At 39.2% G+C, this 19,998-nt stretch overlaps 3 protein-coding genes and 2 long non-coding RNA genes across 5 annotated transcripts; 2 read left to right on the forward strand and 3 right to left on the reverse strand.

The window, feature by feature from the left end:
* Positions 1–856: 856 nt before the first annotated feature.
* Positions 857–1,877, reverse strand: LOC121754281 (cysteine-rich and transmembrane domain-containing protein B-like). The gene is made up of 3 exons (XM_042149653.1): positions 1,626–1,877; positions 1,375–1,534; positions 857–1,081 (listed from the first exon to the last, which is right to left on the reverse strand). Exons 1-3 carry the CDS (start codon positions 1,642–1,644, stop codon positions 1,036–1,038), a joined length of 225 nt encoding a protein of 74 aa, XP_042005587.1. The 5' UTR covers positions 1,645–1,877; the 3' UTR covers positions 857–1,035.
* Positions 1,878–7,296: 5,419 nt separating this feature from the next.
* LOC121755990 lies at positions 7,297–8,112 on the reverse strand. Its single transcript, XM_042151445.1, has one exon. The coding sequence runs from the start codon at positions 8,110–8,112 to the stop codon at positions 7,297–7,299; it is 816 nt and encodes a 271-aa protein (XP_042007379.1).
* A 922-nt stretch (positions 8,113–9,034) lies between these two features.
* LOC121754315 lies at positions 9,035–10,029 on the forward strand. Its single transcript, XR_006040575.1, has 3 exons — positions 9,035–9,299; positions 9,392–9,526; positions 9,995–10,029. It is a non-coding gene; the product is annotated as an uncharacterized LOC121754315 (long non-coding RNA).
* Positions 10,030–15,436: 5,407 nt separating this feature from the next.
* LOC121755243 lies at positions 15,437–16,410 on the forward strand. Its single transcript, XR_006040677.1, has 3 exons — positions 15,437–15,680; positions 15,773–15,907; positions 16,376–16,410. It is a non-coding gene; the product is annotated as an uncharacterized LOC121755243 (long non-coding RNA).
* A 688-nt stretch (positions 16,411–17,098) lies between these two features.
* LOC121755991 lies at positions 17,099–18,199 on the reverse strand. Its single transcript, XM_042151446.1, has one exon. It carries the CDS (start codon positions 18,197–18,199, stop codon positions 17,099–17,101), a length of 1,101 nt encoding a protein of 366 aa, XP_042007380.1.
* Positions 18,200–19,998: the final 1,799 nt, after the last annotated feature.

Raw genomic sequence — 19,998 nt, forward strand, 5'->3', positions numbered from 1 at the left:
TCCAATAACATTGCAATTATTTTTAATGTACGAAGTAATATATTTGAAATGCATAATATAAGCTTATAACAATAAGATACCAAACACATTTTTGGTCTTTATAAATTGTAAATCAGTACTCCTACAATTAATTTGTACTACGAATTAATATACAACTTGAAACAAAAAAAGGTATTTATTGAGTTTGTTTTTTATACACATCGAACTTGATTTGACTAAATGTAAATTTTCAGAATTTATTTTTCTATTTCAAAATTATAACGTTGTTAATTTTTGAAGTAAGTATTTAGTAAAGCCCAATGTTTGGCCCAATGGGCTGGTTCCAAAGAGTGGGTTTGGCCCATAAGCGCACACCTTTCTGTCACAATTTAATACTACTACTATTTTTCTTATAAACATACATATTAACTAAATATTTATATTATTATCAAAAAGAATAATTCGCCCAACCATATTATGTGGTGATTATGGACTTGATCTTGAAAAGTTTGAAAAGTTAAGCATATAATTATCTATACGACTGTACCTCTTTTCGTTGTCAATTGTCAATCATAGACAACTTGTGATTGAAACTTGAAAGATTATCACGAATTTGGTATGATTTTATTTTATTTTATATACTAGTAGGAGTAGTAAATTATACTCATTTCATTGATACCTAAAAATAGGTGCGTCTATTTTTTTCACGCACGATACACGTATATCAAAATTGTTTTATATAAAACGAAGGACGTGTAGTTATTATCGAATGGTGACATATCGATTATATTTCTGAATTTCGACAAATCTACCTAACTTTACCTAATTGATTGTCAACTATAATCCACACCATTGGCATCGATAATATTATCTGAAATTAAATGAGAAATACACGTAATGATCATTCATAATAAATGAGGTAATAACATCAAAGTTCAAACACAACTATTTCAAACCACACACAAACTCCATAACCTAATAAAAAACAAATCCATAATATACATTATTTAAAAAGATAATAAAAGATCAAATGAATGTCAAATTACATAAAACTTTTTAGAAACAAGCGTCCAACACACAGCAACAACAAAGGGCAGCACAACTACACAAGAATAAAATAAAATTTGTTAGTACAATATAAATTAACTCATGTCACGCAACATATTTTACGTCCAATTTCTCATCAATACATTTCGACTTGATTTATATTAAGGGAATAAGTTTTCAATTGATAAAAAATTACACTCCTACTTAGTAAAATATACAACTAGTCATTTTTCATGATATACTAATTCGACACGATTAACATCTCTAAAATAAATAAATAAATTAATCTAATTATCTAAATATACTTGTAATCTAATTTCAATATGATTATGTAAAAAAAAAACTAACCATCCTTTCCAGAAGCCATCGCCTCTGGACTTGGTGTCAGCCGATGCAGCCGGAGCCTGTTCCGGCTGCCCGTCTTTGGTCGGATATCCAGCCGGCGGCGGCGCCGTCATGTAACCGCCCTGCGGCTCCGGCGGGTATGAGGTGGCGGGCGGCGGGTATGCTGCATCAGAAAATTAAATAAAATTAAGAAATAAATTCACACTAATTGCTTGTGCAATTTAGAAAAAGAGAGGAGAGAGAAACTGCTTTACCTTGATTCTGGTTGCTCATGTTGATATATATGTAGAGAGAGAAAATAAGCTTCGAGAGAAATTTCAGTAACAAGTATTGATGATTTAATTAGATGTGTATCAGTATCTATCTATCTATATGACTATATATATATATATATGTATAGGAGGTGTGGACGTGGCGGAGGAAGGAACATTTAGGGCGGCGACACCGCGTGAAAAGGCGGTGATGGATAGAAAATTCAACTAAATTTATTAGTAATTTATATTCACATCTAAATAAATTTGGAATTATTACATTTTTTATGAGAAAGCGGCATCGGATCCGTTACGCGTGGAGTCTTTTTACTTTCCTTGCTGGACTTAATTTCTTAATAATTCTTTATATAATTATTTTATATTTTTAGTAAATTTATGAGTAATTTATTTTCAAGATTCGGTATTCGGCAGTGGTTTGTATTCTCTCTCACATTACTAAAGTTGTCAATAGGTAGTATTTAGCATATCTTAGTTATGAGAAAATTGAATTAAGAGAAAAAAAGGATAAAAGTCAGTTTTATTTATAGTTATAGTATTTGATTTGATAAAACTTAAATCCATAAGTTTTGTTGATGTTAAGTTTCCATTTTCTTTTGGGAGTTATTGAAACGCGTATAATATATTTATATAATAAGGAATGTGTAAATATTTCTTCTCAAATATCCACACGGTTGAATTATTGTTTCTAAATTAAGCTTTGTTAACCAATGAGATTCATAGTGCCATACGGTATATTTTATCGTAAATTCGGTATGCGAACAAATCATATCTTTACCTTACAAAAATTTTCGGTATACCTTATTTTCGGTATGACCAATTTCCATACCGATGCAGTACCTCATTTTTGGTATACCGTACCAAAGTTCGGTATACTTTACTTTTACGGTATACCTTACTTTCAACATCAATGAAAATAGATAATTCGAGTTTTTAGAATATTGTTTATATTTTATTTTAAAAATATATATATTACATATATTTTATTCATAATTATATTTATATTTCATAATAAATTTTATAATTTTAAAAATATATAAATTATATTTTATACTATTAAATTTATATTTTGCGGTATATACCTTAGTTTACGGTACATACCAAACTTCAGTATGAAGCGGTATACCGCGGTATATGAAAATTCATACCGTTATTTCGATAAGGTATTATACCGTACAGAAAATCACGGTATACCAAAAGTTCGGTATTTTCGATATTTTTTCGGTACGATAAGGCCGGTATTTCGGTATTTTTCCCCGGCCCTAGTAGTGGTTGGCCAATCACAAAATTTGAATTTCTAGCAAATTGATATAGAAGTTATGATATTAATAACTCCCTTTGAATTTTCTAGAAACTTCATTTGACCAATAATATAGTGTTTATCTTAAAAAGTAGTACTCATTTATATATTTTGACGTCGATAGCCATAAGCGCACACTATTTTGTAACATTAAGTGGGGGTAAAATAGTAACTTTACTATACTATATACTAGCATATATAAGAATTTCATATGTAAATTCTTAAAGCATGTGGTTGAAAACTATGCTCAAGTGTCAAAATTAAAGTCTTATAATATACTAAAATCAAACGTATACGTCACTTTCAAGAATTGATTTAGTACATCAAATTGAAGACGAATATCTCAAAGTAGATAAAATTTAAAGGTTACTTTATTATAAATTAAGTCGTGTTCAAAATATTGCACGCAATTATACTAGAATTTGACAAGTGTATTAAAATTAAAAAATAACACGAGTTCAATCTAAAAGGCAAAGTAATTTGATATAAGAAATCTTATCTTTGTTTTTAATAGTATATAAATTTATTTATTTAGTGAGAGACTCAATATTATGTTACATATTTTATGTAACCATCCCTCCCGTTTAATTCACGTTTAATGTCATTAGTTTGGTTATATACCTTTATTTTGATTATAATACCTCAAAATTTATTATTCATGTCAATTATCAAACAAATTAATTAAAACACAAAGGTCGTTATTCATTTTCTCTACAATTTAAGATAACTACATAAAATACTAAATTATAGTTTTATATAATTTATAATTTTATTAATATCAATAATTTTAAAGTAGTAGTATCAAAATCAATATACTCCATAAAATAAGATATATATGAGTAAATATAAATTAAATAAGAATAGTGTTCACAAATGAGATACAATAATTGAATTAGACAAGTGGATGAACCCCAAAATAAATTGCACACATTTAACAAGCCCCAAATATGGGGTTAGTGCAAATGGAGCCCAATATTAGTAAGAATAAAGAGTCCATTGATCCAACTAAGATATATACACTTTATTATGTTCTGAGTTGAAATGGAACATTATAAAATGTATAAATAAATGAACCAAATCATATGACACATCAATCATGATATTCAGTTTCTTGATGCTCCAATGTAGAAGAGGATAACTAAGAACAACAAATCAAACAATTGTAATCATTTTACCCAGAATTTCCAAATTATAACATTGTCATTTACATTGAAAATAAAATTTATCATTTTAATATTTTCCAAGGGACAATGTCACATTCTCATAAAATAAAATGATAGGTAAAAAATATTAGAGTTGCCACTAGTAGAACTTTATTATATGGAGTAGTATAGTCTTGACAAAAGGCGGTACACAACAACATTAATTTAAAAAATCATAGCATAACTATCACACCTCTAATTAAAAATTAATTTCCATAATTAAATATATAATTTTATGTAGTTTTAGATTTCTCAAGTGCACTGGTATTGAAATTCTAGCCAATCACATGTGAAGGAGATCATTAAGATCAATATAATTAATCATTGTCAGATTATCACAATCTCAACCGCCAATTACATCCAATCTTTTGTGATTATTTATCTTAAATCTGAGTCATCTGACGTTACGTTAATAATTAATTAAAAAATTTCTCCAAAAAGAGTTGTAACTCCAAATGCTAATTAATAATATTGCTAGTAAAAACAAGAATTAATATATCATACTATTAAACTTTGGTGGCAATGTGCCTAAACTTCACCTTTTTTTTACCTTTTCATAATGTGTGACTACATAGTTTGATAAAGTGGCTGTATATATCTTATTTCTATGTTGATATTTTATATAGGATTGACAAATCATATTAGAAAAATCTAACGTGACGTTTTTTCAAACAAATTGGTAATATTCGAAATTGTGATTTCGAACTAGAACATACAAATATCAAATAGAGTGAACTACATAAACCATCCCTGACATTTTCCATTTGTTTCACTCCACACTTCTGACAAAAAAAAAATCGTCACAAGTCTCTAGCCTTTAACATAATCACATATCGTATATTTATAGCCATTTTTTGGACTACAATACCCTTATGCCTTGCAGGACATTTTAGACATATTACCGGGTGTGTGAAGGCATACTCTGCCCGATGTTGCACTTTTGCAGACAGTAGGTCTGTATCGCTGTCAACTCAAATTTATTTTCTTAAGTGTACTGTGCATCAATTCTTAAGTGTTTGAAATAAATTTCTTTTCTTCCTTCTCTCATTATAATTCAAGCTTCAATTGTGTTTCGTCGTTTCAACTCAATCGTCGTATACTCTGTTGTAAGATCCCAATTTAGGTAATTTCTTCTCTCGCACTGAAATTCGTCCTTCCATTGTCTGTTTTTGTGTTATCCCTACCGAGTTGGGTCTTTTTTTTGGTGGAATTTGCAGCTGAATTTGGTTGTATTCAATGTAGGATTTATGCATGTACGGCTGGATCGTGCATTTTTTTTGTTGATGGTCGAATTAATATGTGTACTTCCCTCTACATTTTAAGGATATGAAAGTATTTTCTATTCTCTCAGCTCAATTCATCCTCCCATTTTCTTTCGTCTCATGCGTGTGATCCCTGTCGTCGTATACCCATTTTTCAACTCATTCTGTATAGCTGAGCTTGAGATCGCAAACTTGCACTCTGACCCATTTGGGTGGTTTTTAGCTGAATTTGGGTGGATTTTGCAGCTGAATCTGACTGTATTCAATTTAGGGGTTATGTGTGTTAGGTTGTGTCGTGCAATTTTTTTGGGAATTTAATTTCATAAATAATGCCGTATAAGTTTTTAATATGTTTGGGTTTTAATTTCCAATTCAGCTCATTCTAGCAATGTCGTCTTCAAGTTCTCAATCGTTCGGGTCAAGCTTCAATTGGGAGTGGCCTCGTCCGGAGATTGTGATCTGTAATCACGATCTCGAGGCTGAGCTTGTGACATCTAGGATGACTGCTAATCCTGGACGACGTTACTATCGTAGTCCAATATGGAAGGAAGATGATTGCAGATTCTTCTGTCGGTTTGATGCGGGTCTATCGCCAAGCCAAGACACTTACTTTCAAAGAATCAAGCTCGAACGAGACAGGTTTGAAGAACAACTCCGTTGCAAGAATATTGTGGAAGGTGTTCTTGAAGATAAATTGCGCATGAAAAGTGACGAATGTGCGGATCTGAAGTTAAAATTGAGCATGAAGACTGAGGAGTGTGCACGTCTTAATTTAGAAATTGTTAGAACCAAAAAATTGTCCCGAAATCTGAAGATTGTAATATTATTTTTATGCGTTGTAATTATTTTCTTAATGTAATGGTAACACTTTTTTTCTTCAAGCAATAAGAAGGGATTTTTTGGTACTAAATATTTGCAGTTCCACTTGAAGTATACGGGGGGTGTGAATAAGTGACACTTGTATAGGAATGAAGTTTCACACTAACGAATGAAGTTCCCGCATAGGTACGCATAGGTACATCAAACTAACACTTTGAAGTTTTAGTTTTATAATCACAACTGAAGTACACATCTTCTGGTGAAATACCACCCTACGTACAAAACTTTTGGTTGAATAACACCCGACGTACAAAACTTTATGTGAAATACCACCTTATGTACAAAGTTAAAATATGTAGTACAAGGGCCTTCTCATATAGCATAGACAAAAACATAGTCATAATGTTTGATCCCTAACATGCATATTTAAAATACAAGTGCATTCCCATGATGATCCCTAACAAGCATAGTATGTAATATCTGATTAATGTTAGACAAAAAGGCTTCAAGGCACCATTGTTTACAAGACACAAACAAAAACCAATAGGGTTATCTCCGCTTTTAAGGTTCCCAAACTTGACCACCGCGCGTATTCAATCCTGATCCCCTCGACGGCCACAACGTTGCGGCCGAGTCCTGGGCCGACGTGTGCTAGGCCTTGGAACAGTGGGATTGGTCTACAACATACAACAAACCGGCCAGGTTGACTGGATTTTTAGGAAATGAAAAGTGAAAGATTGATCTTGAATACTACCTCCTGGCTTGACCGCGTAGACCGACGTGTGCTAGGCCTTGTACCAGTGGGATTGGTCTACAACAAATAACAAACCGGTCAAGTTGACTTGCAATGTTTATGAAATGAAAAGTGATCTTCAATACTACCTCGTGGGTTGACCGCGTAGACCGACGTGTGCTTGGTCGTTCACTCCGAGGTAGAGTTGTCTGTAGCAAACAAACCATTCAAATACACAATTAGCGGGTAGGGAAATCATATAATTGTAATGAATAATACCTCTTCATCTTGAAACACGTTAGACGACTCAGTCCTGTCACCGCCATCCGTTATGGGTGGCTCACTGGGCTGTGAACTCTGTCCAACTTCGGTTTTTAGCATCTACACGGGGATCATTAGTGCATGTTCTACGGTTATGCCCATCTTGTCTGCACCGACGACATCTGAGTACAAAGGTTCGTCGTAGTGACTCAGATCCATTCGCGTGATGACGAACCTGGGGTTTTTCACGCCTCAGTTTCTTTGGCCGTCCACGTTGTCGCTTTATCCTCGGGGGTGCCAGTTCAAATCCAACTTCAGAAGTCTTCGGCCAATTATCCATCCCATTGATTGGATAGAGGACATTCTCGTACATAAGCGTCATTGTGGACCGCAAATAATAGCTGGACACATAGTCTGCTACATTCTTCCCAATCTTGTTGATCGTAGTGATGGCGTGAGTGCATGGGATCCCAGTCAGCTGCCATAATCTGCAAGAACAAGTAAATTCACGCATGTTCACTACGTACTGGCCTGAGGGTCCCGACACTTGGTACGCATCCTCTCTGTTCCATGTTGATCTCCAAGAAGAAGCCCTCATGAACAACTTATCCACTATCTCTTTGATAACCGGCGACAGTGTGTGATCGTATGGCTTGATCCACTGACCTCTAATCTGTATCCTCTCCATTTGACTTGTCCGGATCACCTCCAACATGGAAATAATGGCCAACTCACGAGCAATTGCTATCTTCGAATTAAAGGTCTTGCATATATTGTTGAGGATAACATCGCAACACACATGCAGAGAGAAATAATCCTTTACCCAATTTTCTTTAGGAGCAACACCGAGTAGGTATTGATGTGCTTGGGGATATATAATCCGCAGTGCATCCATCCTCTGTAACACCCCGACTTTTTCTATTTTTTTTAGCTCGAAAGGGATGTCGATTTTCAAGTAGAAGTTTTTTTTTTCGTGCGATCTTTGCTCCTTTTCGAGGCTCGAAGGAGTTTGGACTTTCGCGGTCAATCAAGAAGAATTATAATTCAATGTTTGTGCTGATTAATTTGAGAAACCTTTTCTTCATCAAATCAATTCTTTTGGATTGAGCCCAACATTTTTTTTAGAAACCCAAATCAGCATTGTCTTTCATGCGAGCCAATTCCTTATTTTCTTTTCAAAACGACCAAGTCAGCAATCTTTTCCATCAATTTCATAGCCAAATTGCCACCCTTTTTTACGGTAGATATTTAAGGAATAAATCAGCTTTTTTTTAGAGCAAATCTCGGCCAATATCAACAAATATTCTTCTCACAATATACATATAAAATTTTGCCCACAACTCCACGATACCATATCATTCAATCAGTTTCAAAAGCTTCCAACCAATTTCATATTTCGACAGAGAGTGCAGAGAGAAAAGAAATTGAAAGAGAAAGAGAGTTAGAGATTTCTAATCGTCTGAATTGAGAGACGAATCGAGGGAGAGACGGAAGATAAAAGCAGTGCTGCGACGGCTCCGTGTGGGCAGCAGCGACCATGATGATTAAAACAGCCTCGACAGATCAGCGGCGACAACTGAACAGCGACGGACGGCAGCCGTGTGCGACCGTTCAGGGACGAGCTTGGAGGCAGCGGCGACGGAGAGACGGGATGGCGAAAGCACCGCGCGGCTGCTCGACGAGTCTCGAACAGCAGCTGGCTGATGAAACTCCGACCGTGCAGCGGTTCAGCGAGGGCGGCGTCGGACTTGGAGGGCGAGCAGCAGCAGCAAACGCAGAGATGACTGTGCACTAGTCGTCGCGAATTTGGCGGTAGCTCTGTGTTGCCGAGAAAAGAGAAGGGATGAAAGAGGAGGCCGGAGGCTTCAACTCGCGATGTTGGCGGCGAGGGTGATGTGTTTTGCGGGCGACAATCAGCGAAGGAGAAGAGAGATGGGACGACAGCCGTGAATTCGTCGGAGACGGCATGACATCGTTGCCGGAAGAGGAGAAAAAGATGAGCACTGCGTGAAGGCGTGAAGTGAGATGCTAGACTTTGTTGAGTTCTGATTTTGAGAGCTTCAAATCCAAATTTCACGTAAGGTGAGGAAAAGACATGAAAGTTGGGCCTTATAAATTTTAATATTTGGGCCTAATGAATAAATTTTAATATTTGGGCTTATTGTTTTGATAAGGAGTTGGAATTGATTTGGGTTGAGATAAATTAATTGAATGGAAGATTGGGCCGGAGTACTCTAAATCAATGGGTGACTTCAAGCACGCTTTTCGAGGACGGAATGAAACACAAGTTAAAGCTTTAAATGAACGAGGTGGGCTTTCTTTTTAAATAAGGGCAATGCCCAAAGTATATTTTTATGTGAAAATGATATGAATATTTGTCATGCCATGTTTTGTTTTATTCTATGGAACCTATCTGATGTGGCTTTTGCCATCAATGGATAATCGAATTCGGGTCTGTCTAGGGAGTGAGTCCCTATTCAGGCTAGTGTACACCAATGGGGATCGTGAGCCGTCTTTTGGGTCGGCCGGTCTAGTGACTTGGGATGTGGCCACATTCCTTGTCATCAATGGATCAGATATGGTAGACATCTATGGGAAAATGGTTGATCAACCAAATTTTACGATGGAAATGATTTTAGTGTCTTGGGCGATTTCTGAAGTTAAAATCCCAAGGTCACTCAATGGTGGCATGATAAATACTTTTTATAAAATGTTTTCGGCATGAGTCCACTGAGTGCATCAAGTACTCAGCCCTGCTTTTCTTTTAAAAATTTCAGGTTGAGCGTGACGGGTGCGGTGGGTGTTGAGCAAGACCGTTGAAGAAATTAAGTGTTTAGAATGTGTCATGTCTTCACACGTGGCATATTCCTTCTCTCAAATGTTTCCGCTAAGTAGTTGTTCTTCTTTTGAGTTCTTGTATCGCTGAAATATTATTCATTTTTGGAGTTGTTGATTGTTGAGATACTCTGATTTTATTCGAGCTATTCCCATTTGTTTCGAGCTATGGTCGAGTTGCGTTGTTTTCCCCTTTCTTCCCCGCTTCTTTAACCCTCCCCTAGTCGCGATCAACCGTTTTTCTATCCTTAGAAAATGCGGGCGTGACAAAGTGGTATCAGAGCAATTTTTCTTTCCGCTCTGGACCCGAGAGTCTTTTTCTGTCTTAGTCTAGACTTGTTTCGCTAGACTAAAATAATAATGATAATATGTATGCATTGAAGGCTCAACATCCTGGTTCGCCGCGCTCAATCAAGAAAGTGGTAATTTATTTTTATGGAAAAATTTTTTATGAGAAAGTTTTCAGGAAAGGAGATGAGAAGCTATGGTTATGAAAAAAAAATATGTTTTACAATGGGATAGAAGATCTATGGTTATTAAAATACAGTATGTTTTACAATGGGATAGAAGAGCGATGGTTATGAAAACAAAGTACTATGTTTTACAATGTGATAAATGAGCTATAGTTATGAGAACAAAGTATGTTTTACAATGGGATAGAGGAGCTATGGTTATAAAAAAAATATGTGGGTGTGTTTCGCGATATGTTATGCAATGGGGTGACTTGTCTTTTATGAAAAGATTTGATCAATGGAAAATGCTGTGTTTATGAATTGTTCGAAAATTTTTGAGTTTCGAGAAAATTAGTTTTAACTTTTTTCGTTTGGAAAATTGAGCTATGGAAGTGTGGTGATATTTATGTTATGAGGTGCAAAGTATGATGCGTTATTCTATGGAGTGTTTTATACGAGAGATGAAAGTTGATGCGAAAGTATGTTTTAGTTTTGAGTCAAAACTTTTACTTTAAAAGTGAGATGTGAAAATGTTGTGTGTTTATCTTGTGGTATAAATGACGTTAATTGTGGTAGATGTTGAGATGTGAGATGGTGAAGTATGTTGCGAACATAGAGTACTTATGTTGTAGGCTAGATTGAATACGCGCGAACCGTAGTTTTAAGTTGAAATAATCTATCGCTTTCCCGAGCGATGAAAACTAACGAGAATCTGAAAGTGTGGGACGAATCCCTAATTTTTCAAGACACGACGAGGCAAGGAGAGCGAGAGTGCGAATGGAGGTCGGTGGACCATGAAACTTTTCTTGGAATGACGCGAAACGTTAGAGCAAGCTTAGTGTGTGAACCATTTTACTATTTTCTATCGTTTTTTTTTCGTGAACGATAAGGAAAAAATGCGAGGAAGATTTCAAGAAGATGAGGATAGAGAAGATGAAATGAAGCTTCAAACACGAAAAAGGTGCGAGACAAGAAGAACTGATGCTAAGTGATGTAGCTATGCAACGACAAGAGATCATACTCGCGATGCAAATTAATATAACATTATCTCACATAATTTTGCTAAAAGTGGCGACACGATGGAGACGACCTTTATAGCAGACAAAGAAGCACGAGGATTAAAATATATTACGAGAAACGCGCTTACAACATGCCACGAATATTATTAAAATACAACTTGCAACTACAGTTATTAATATTAAACGATATGAGGAAGGTGCTTGGAAATTTGAAGACAAGATGATGGAGAAATTCTATATTCGAAGGATGTAAGCAAATTTCGGGACGAAATTTTTGTTAAGATGGGTAGATTGTAACACCCCGACTTTTTCTATTTTTTTTAGCTCGAAAGGGATGTCGATTTTCAAGTAGAAGTTTTTTTTTTCGTGCGATCTTTGCTCCTTTTCGAGGCTCGAAGGAGTTTGGACTTTCGCGGTCAATCAAGAAGAATTATAATTCAATGTTTGTGCTGATTAATTTGAGAAACCTTTTCTTCATCAAATCAATTCTTTTGGATTGAGCCCAACATTTTTTTTAGAAACCCAAATCAGCATTGTCTTTCATGCGAGCCAATTCCTTATTTTCTTTTCAAAACGACCAAGTCAGCAATCTTTTCCATCAATTTCATAGCCAAATTGCCACCCTTTTTTACGGTAGATATTTAAGGAATAAATCAGCTTTTTTTTAGAGCAAATCTCGGCCAATATCAACAAATATTCTTCTCACAATATACATATAAAATTTTGCCCACAACTCCACGATACCATATCATTCAATCAGTTTCAAAAGCTTCCAACCAATTTCATATTTCGACAGAGAGTGCAGAGAGAAAAGAAATTGAAAGAGAAAGAGAGTTGGAGATTTCTAATCGTCTGAATTGAGAGACGAATCGAGAGAGAGACGGAAGATAAAAGCAGTGCTGCGACGGCTCCGTGTGGGCAGCAGCGACCATGATGATTAAAACAGCCTCGACAGATCAGCGGCGACAACTGAACAGCGACGGACGGCAGCCGTGTGCGACCGTTCAGGGACGAGCTTGGAGGCAGCGGCGACGGAGAGACGGGATGGCGAAAGCACCGCGCGGCTGCTCGACGAGTCTCGAACAGCAGCTGGCTGATGAAACTCCGACCGTGCAGCGGTTCAGCGAGGGCGGCGTCGGACTTGGAGGGCGAGCAGCAGCAGCAAACGCAGAGATGACTGTGCACTAGTCGTCGCGAATTTGGCGGTAGCTCTGTTGTAATGTCCGTTTTTTTTTAATTAAGGGGTGTTTGCTTTTTGTGAATATCTTGTTTAAGATATGGTGTGGTATGTTTTATTTGTTTTACATTATTTATGGGTGTGAATTTTTAGTTTATGGTTTTTGAAAAGCAAATTAATATCCTAATTAATAAATTAAATATCTCTCTCTCTCTCTCTCCCTCTCTCTCTCGGTTCTCTCCCTCACCCCACGATCTTCTCAACCCCCCCCACTCCCACAAAACCGATATCTTTCCCTTCCCAATCACAATCAATCATCGGTTCTCTCTTCTCCCTCACAATCTCAACACCGGTAAGCTTCCTCCCTTCTCCCTCTCGGTTTTTACCTTCTTCCATTCACTCCCTCTCATCATCTTCTTGGATTCCTCAAGGTGATACCCTCCTTCGTCGTGAATCGGAGTCGTAAGAGGAAGTAAAGCTTTTACACTACGTTGAACTATCCGGGAAAGGTAATACAAGGCCTCAACTCTCGTTTAATTCGAAAAACATGCATGTAGGACGTTTTGGGAAGGTTTAGATGCTGAATAGGTTTTGTGATTATGTGTTGTTGTCGAGCATGTTTTGTTAGTAACTGACAGTGGGTTCCGACCCCGTTTTGACTGAGCAAACGATCTCCTTTTGGTACGAAATTTTAACCGTATAAACTTGGATGTGTCTTCGGTGTGGTGTGTAAATTTCAGCTTCATTGGATGTCGTATGATTTTACTATGATTTTTGCAAGTAAACTGCGCAGTTCTGCGTGTGGTGTGTTCTGGGTGATGTTTGTGTGTGCTTTGGGTGTGTTTCTGAGTGTTGTGTTTTGTGAAGCATGTGGGTGTGTTTGGCCAAGAGATGGCTCGGGAAAATCAGTGTTTGGTTCGAGGGTTTCGTGTGTGTTGGCCGAGAGTTGTAGGGTTCGGCCTAGGGCAGTGTTGTGGAGAGTTTTGAAGGGATGACCCAGGTGTTTGGGTGTGTTTTGGGACGTAGGAGGTGTGGTGTGAATGTCGTATAGGGTTTGAGAATCGGAGGTTGGAGGAAAGTGAGTGTACACTGGACTGTGCCGAGACAGGTGCCGAGCTGTGCCGAGACAGGTGCCGAGCTGTGCCGAGACAGGTGCCGAGCTGTGCCGAGACAGGTGCCGAGCTGTGCCGAGACAAGTGCCGAGCTGTGCCGAGACAGGTGCCGAGCTGTGCCGAGACAGGTGCCGAGACAGGTGCCGAGCTGTGCCGAGACAGGTGCCGAGCTGTGCCGAGACAAGTGCCGAGCTGTGCCGAGACAGGTGCCGAGCTGTGCCGAGACAGGTGCCGAGCTGTGCCGAGACAGGCGGCCGGGGTGCCGAGCCAGGCGGCCGAAACGGTCGGCCGAGGTGCCGAGCCAGGCGGCCGAGGTACCGAGCCAGGCGGCCGAGACGGTCGGCCGAGGTGCCGAGCCAGGCGGCCGAGACGGTCGGCCGAGGTGCCGAGCCAGGCGGCCGAGACACCGAGCCAGGCCGAGACGCCGATCCTTTTTCCGAGCTTTTTCCGAACCTTTTCCGAGCCAAGTGAGCCGTTGCACAGTAAGGGTATGCCAGGAGTTTGAGTGTTGTGTGTGTGTCGTGTGCGCGTTTTGAGTACGTCGTATGCGTGTCGGGTGCGTGCGGGGTGTGTTTTCGGGCGTGTCTTTGTGTGTTTGGCTTATGAGATGTTGTTGAGTGTGTGTTCGTGTAACGTGCTAGATGTTGAAGTCGTCCACGTAGGAATCATGCATTGTCGTTTAAACATCGTCTACCCTGACTCTAATCATGATTTATTTATCTTTCAAAAAGGGTGATCTTTTACGAGGAAAGTGTGGTTGAAGGGAACTGTTTTAAAAGCTAAGCAATCGAGGTGGGCTTTTCTACCCTACTTTTATGTGGGTTATCTTTAAATACGGACTTTGTTCCGGAAATGTTTATGGAGGTGAACTGTTTGTCTTGCCAATTGTTTTGTTTTGAAACCTATCTGAAGTGGTTTACCACATATGTTTAATCGAATTCGGGTCTGTTGGGCTGCGAACCCTCAGGCTAGTGTACACGAGACCGGGAGCCATCTGAGAGCAAGTTGGCCGGTCTAGTTGACCTGGGGTGTGGCCACGCCCCTTGTCATGGTTGGATCAGATAGTGTATGATAGTGGGAATAAGGGTGGCAATATCTGAAAATGACTGCGCAGTCGAATTTATGAAATATATTTTGTGTACTTGGGTTATTTTTTTTCTTACACTTAAAACCCCAAGGTTACACTGATGTGGCATGACAAACTATGATTTTGGCGTGTGTCCACTGAGTGCAATAAGTACTCAGCCCTGCATGTTGTTTTCTTAATGTGCAGGTTGAGCGGCGATGGGGATGACGGATGTTGAGCAGTGAAAGCCAAATGAGTGTTTTACTTGGTCTTTTGGATGGTGTCGTGTCGTCATACCCGGCATCATCTGTCTTTTGGTCTTTTCCGCTGCTTTGTAATCCGATACATTGTTTTTATTTAACTCTGTTTACATTAACTTTAGAAATGTCTTCTTAGTACAATGTTTGAAGTGAACTTCTTTTTAATAAATGCTTTTGGGTCAAATATTCCTGTTCTCCCCTTTCTTCCCCGCTTCTTTATTCCTCCCCTAGTCGCGGTCCACCGTACTTCCTATCCTTAGGAAATGCGGGCGTGACATCTGTGTTGCCGAGAAAAGAGAAGGGATGAAAGAGGAGGCCGGAGGCTTCAACTCGCGATGTTGGCGGCGAGGGTGATGTGTTTTGCGGGCGACAATCAGCGAAGGAGAAGAGAGATGGGACGACAGCCGTGAATTCGTCGGAGACGGCATGACATCGTTGCCGGAAGAGGAGAAAAAGATGAGCACTGCGTGAAGGCGTGAAGTGAGATGCTAGACTTTGTTGAGTTCTGATTTTGAGAGCTTCAAATCCAAATTTCACGTAAGGTGAGGAAAAGACATGAAAGTTGGGCCTTATAAATTTTAATATTTGGGCCTAATGAATAAATTTTAATATTTGGGCTTATTGTTTTGATAAGGAGTTGGAATTGATTTGGGTTGAGATAAATTAATTGAATGGAAGATTGGGCCGGAGTACTCTAAATCAATGGGTGACTTCAAGCACGCTTTTCGAGGACGGAATGAAACACAAGTTAAAGCTTTAAATGAACGAGGTGGGCTTTCTTTTTAAATAAGGGCAATGCCCAAAGTATATTTTTATGTGAAAATGATATGAATATTTGTCATGCCATGTTTTGTTTTATTCTATGGAACCTATCTGATGTGGCTTTTGCCATCAATGGATAATCGAATTCGGGTCTGTCTAGGGAGTGAGTCCCTATTCAGGCTAGTGTACACCAATGGGGATCGTGAGCCGTCTTTTGGGTCGGCCGGTCTAGTGACTTGGGATGTGGCCACATTCCTTGTCATCAATGGATCAGATATGGTAGACATCTATGGGAAAATGGTTGATCAACCAAATTTTACGATGGAAATGATTTTAGTGTCTTGGGCGATTTCTGAAGTTAAAATCCCAAGGTCACTCAATGGTGGCATGATAAATACTTTTTATAAAATGTTTTCGGCATGAGTCCACTGAGTGCATCAAGTACTCAGCCATGCTTTTCTTTTAAAAATTTCAGGTTGAGCGTGACGGGTGCGGTGGGTGTTGAGCAAGACCGTTGAAGAAATTAAGTGTTTAGAATGTGTCATGTCTTCACACGTGGCATATTCATTCTCTCAAATGTTTCCGCTAAGTAGTTGTTCTTCTTTTGAGTTCTTGTATCGCTGAAATATTATTCATTTTTGGAGTTGTTGATTGTTGAGATACTCTGATTTTATTCGAGCTATTCCCATTTGTTTCGAGCTATGGTCGAGTTGCGTTGTTTTCCCCTTTCTTCCCCGCTTCTTTAACCCTCCCCTAGTCGCGATCAACCGTTTTTCTATCCTTAGAAAATGCGGGCGTGACATCCTCTCCACATACTGTTCGTGGGTTGTACTCGACGCAAGCTCCCACAACATCTCCTTAAAATTCTCCCCGATGAATCTCTTCTTGAAGTTGTTGTATATGTGCTGCACACAGAAGCGATGCTCGCTCTGTGGGAAATCCTCAAGGATTGCTTTTGCAAGACCCTACCAAATGCATGTAACACAACACCCATTAGTACATGTATAAGCCACAACACATACAGAAAATTTATAATCACACTCGAACTAATACTCTTATAGGCGAAATCACAACTGAAGTAGTATTATTTAAAAAATCACAATTAAAGTATACACTTTTTACTGAAATCACATTACTCGTACCTTTTGCTTATCAGACATGAAGACAACTCTTGGGCATTCTCCTATAAGCCGGTGTCCTATGCCAGATAGCCGAGGAACCATTTCCACTGCTCATAGCTCTCAGCCTCAGTCACCGCCCACGCAATAGGCCACCAGTCGTTGTTTGGATCAATTCCCATGGCCGTCATAAGTTGGCCTCTGTACGTACCTCGCAAGAAACAGTCATCCAAGAAGATAATCAGACGGTAAAAACGCATCCAACCTTTTTTCAACGGCCCGAGGCAACAATAAAACCGCAAGAATCTCGGGCCCACAGCTTCAGGATCCCTGAAGTTCTCGTAGTGTATATGCACACTAGAGTCAACGTGTATCCGTTCCAATTCAGCTTTGTAGTTGAACAGTCTCCGATATTGGAGTCCCTCCTTGCAAAAAATACCTTCTAATGCAATGTCTCTTGCGCGATACGCCTTCATCCTGCCAACTTTGAGCCCGAACTCCTCATCGACACACTGCCGTATAGCCGCCAATGGGATGTGTGGATTCGCTTTGATTTTCTCCATGTAACGCTCAGCTAGCCACTTGGACGTCAACCATCTCTGATCCAACACTTGAGAGCATGTGTGAGCATGATCTCTGTGCATATTCACTACCACAAAATCGGTGTTGTTGTGGGTTTCGATCTTCCTTGCATAAACATACCATTCACATGACTTTCCTTTACAAATAGCACGAAGTCTTTTGCCATCATTCTTGGATACATCTACACGGCGTCTGCTCATTATCGCGTACGGGCGAATGACCTTATAGAAGAAATCTCTATCCTTGAAAAAATCATCAGGCTTCCAATTTGGAAGCTCATTTGTCAGCTTGAAGGGGGTGTACTCGATACCCTTTCTACGCAAGCCTTCCAAATCCTCTAGATCTTGTAGATCTTGTAGCTCATCAACTATCTCTTGCTCGTATAGAGGGTTTGTATCTGACGAGTTCCTTTTCTCAACAACAGGGGAGAACCTTCGCATTTTCTTGGACCCTCCACTGCTTTCACCAGGCTGCTGTCCATACCCTTGTGCGTCGGTCTCTGGCTCCGCACCCCCTTGTTGTCTCGCCTCCTGTTCCGGGCATTGTTGCCGACATAACGACTCGTAATATGAGGTAAACATTTGTTCATCACGATACATGTTGGCCAACGAGATAAAATGGCCGACCTCATCATCATCATCATCATCATCGTCAGTACTTCCCTCGTTATGAAGATGACATCCGTCGGGAACATAATCGGACGACGGACAATAAACATCTTCCGCCCCCTAATGGGGTACATCTCCTACCACTGGTACGGGTTCTTCACATGCTGCTTTAGCTGGAGCCGACTCTTGCACTTGGGTGTCAGCTTCGGACATGAACAATTCATGGGTAATGTCCTCAATGATTGGAAAGATATCATTGTCTACGCGTATGTCCGGCTGTGGCTGACAACCACTGTCCATTACCGGTCGGTACACGTCTTCATCTGCAAATGCTCCTGCCCTGTCCGAATCTGGTTGGTGAACTACAGATTCAGACTCAGTTGCAGGTTCATCGACATGCACACTTGGACCAATCGGAATGGAATGGTCCACAAATAAAGGTCTACCTACATCCTGCAATACACAAAATCACAAATGAGAGACTAAATCACAAATGAGGTACACCAAATGTACACAAATGAGATACACAAAATGTATACAAAATCACAAATGAGGTACTAAATCAATTGTGTAAATTGCAACTCATTACCTCTGGTACGTGTGCATGGGAGTCTCCACCTCCAACTTCTCCTACTTCTCCAACACATCCTCCTCCAACTTCTGCTATACATTCAACGTCGGGTGCTGCTACTGATACTTCTCCAATCTCAGAGACCGGGGCTTCGGTTTGTACTGATTCAGATGATACCGCTTCAAATGCATTCGCCAAATTTTGACTAGATACCTCCTCGTCCCTCTTCCTCTTAGCACGATCATCGTCTAAACTCTTCGTAAGATATTCCTCGAACTCTACATCCCTATCATACCAGCCAATCATTAAAGGTTTATTCCGGTGCCCTTGAAACTGACCTCGCTGCCTCCTCATCGGTCTAGGCTTTTGCTTTGGCACATTCGGTTCGGTTTCTTCATTCTCTTCAATAATGACTCATGGGGGGTTTAGACGCCCTGAATCTGAGAAGCTCTTGGGCTTTATCCTTCATTTTCTTCAATATAGCGTCAGCCCGGGTTATCTCCACAACATAGATGTGAACTAACTTTGTCGTAGTAGACACCACTTTGAGGAAATCCTTCATATGTGTATCATCAACAATGGGCAACAACGGGCCGCAGATTAAAACCCCCGCGCAGTCATTACTGTACTATGGATCACAATAATAGAACTCACATATCATCTTCCTATCATACTTCAACTTTAACACCATGCTCGAGAGGTCTATAAGCTCGAAATGGTTTATGTTGCAGAAATCGAAGTATGTCAAATACCCACCAACATATTTTTTCTCATCGTTGGTATTGAAGAATGAACCGCCATGATGGAAAGCAACTGAAAACTTTCCAGTTGCATCCCCTGTTAAGGAGAACAATAATCGGACAATTAAAATCAAACCAAAACAGTCAAAAATATTCACAAAAAAAACAATTTCTGGAGCCCTGAATCACAAACTGAGGATTAAAAATCAATTTCCGGAGAAACAAAAATATATTCACAAAAAAAATCAATTTCCTAAACCCTAAATCACAAACCAAGGAATATATGAAGTTAATTTAAAAAAAAAAAAAACTTACTGTATTCATCTTCTGGGACGAAAAAATCAAGATCAGGATCTCGGATATCCCAAGTTTCTTCTTCCACATCTATGACCACCGGTGCATGTCTCGGTGGTGGTCGCCAGTGTGGTGACGATGGCGGGGAGGTGGGTTCCCTGTTACGGCGAGACAAATTCCGTGAC

This window comes from Salvia splendens, chromosome 11 (assembly GCF_004379255.2).
Source record: "Salvia splendens isolate huo1 chromosome 11, SspV2, whole genome shotgun sequence".
NCBI classification, from domain to species: domain Eukaryota; kingdom Viridiplantae; phylum Streptophyta; class Magnoliopsida; order Lamiales; family Lamiaceae; genus Salvia; species Salvia splendens.

What these genes read in the sequence shown, in the direction of transcription:
- LOC121754281 (XM_042149653.1), bottom strand. An exon ending in GATGGCTTCTGGAAAGGATG is followed by an intron (nt 1,082 to 1,374) that starts GTTAGTTTTTTT and finishes ATTCTTGTGTAG; the next exon opens with TTGTGCTGCCCTTTGTTGTT.
- LOC121755990 (XM_042151445.1), bottom strand. Translation starts at nt 8,112, where the DNA reads ATGGATGCACTGCGGATTATATATCCCCAAGCACATCAATACCTACTC.
- LOC121755991 (XM_042151446.1), bottom strand. Translation starts at nt 18,199, where the DNA reads ATGTATCGTGATGAACAAATGTTTACCTCATATTACGAGTCGTTATGT.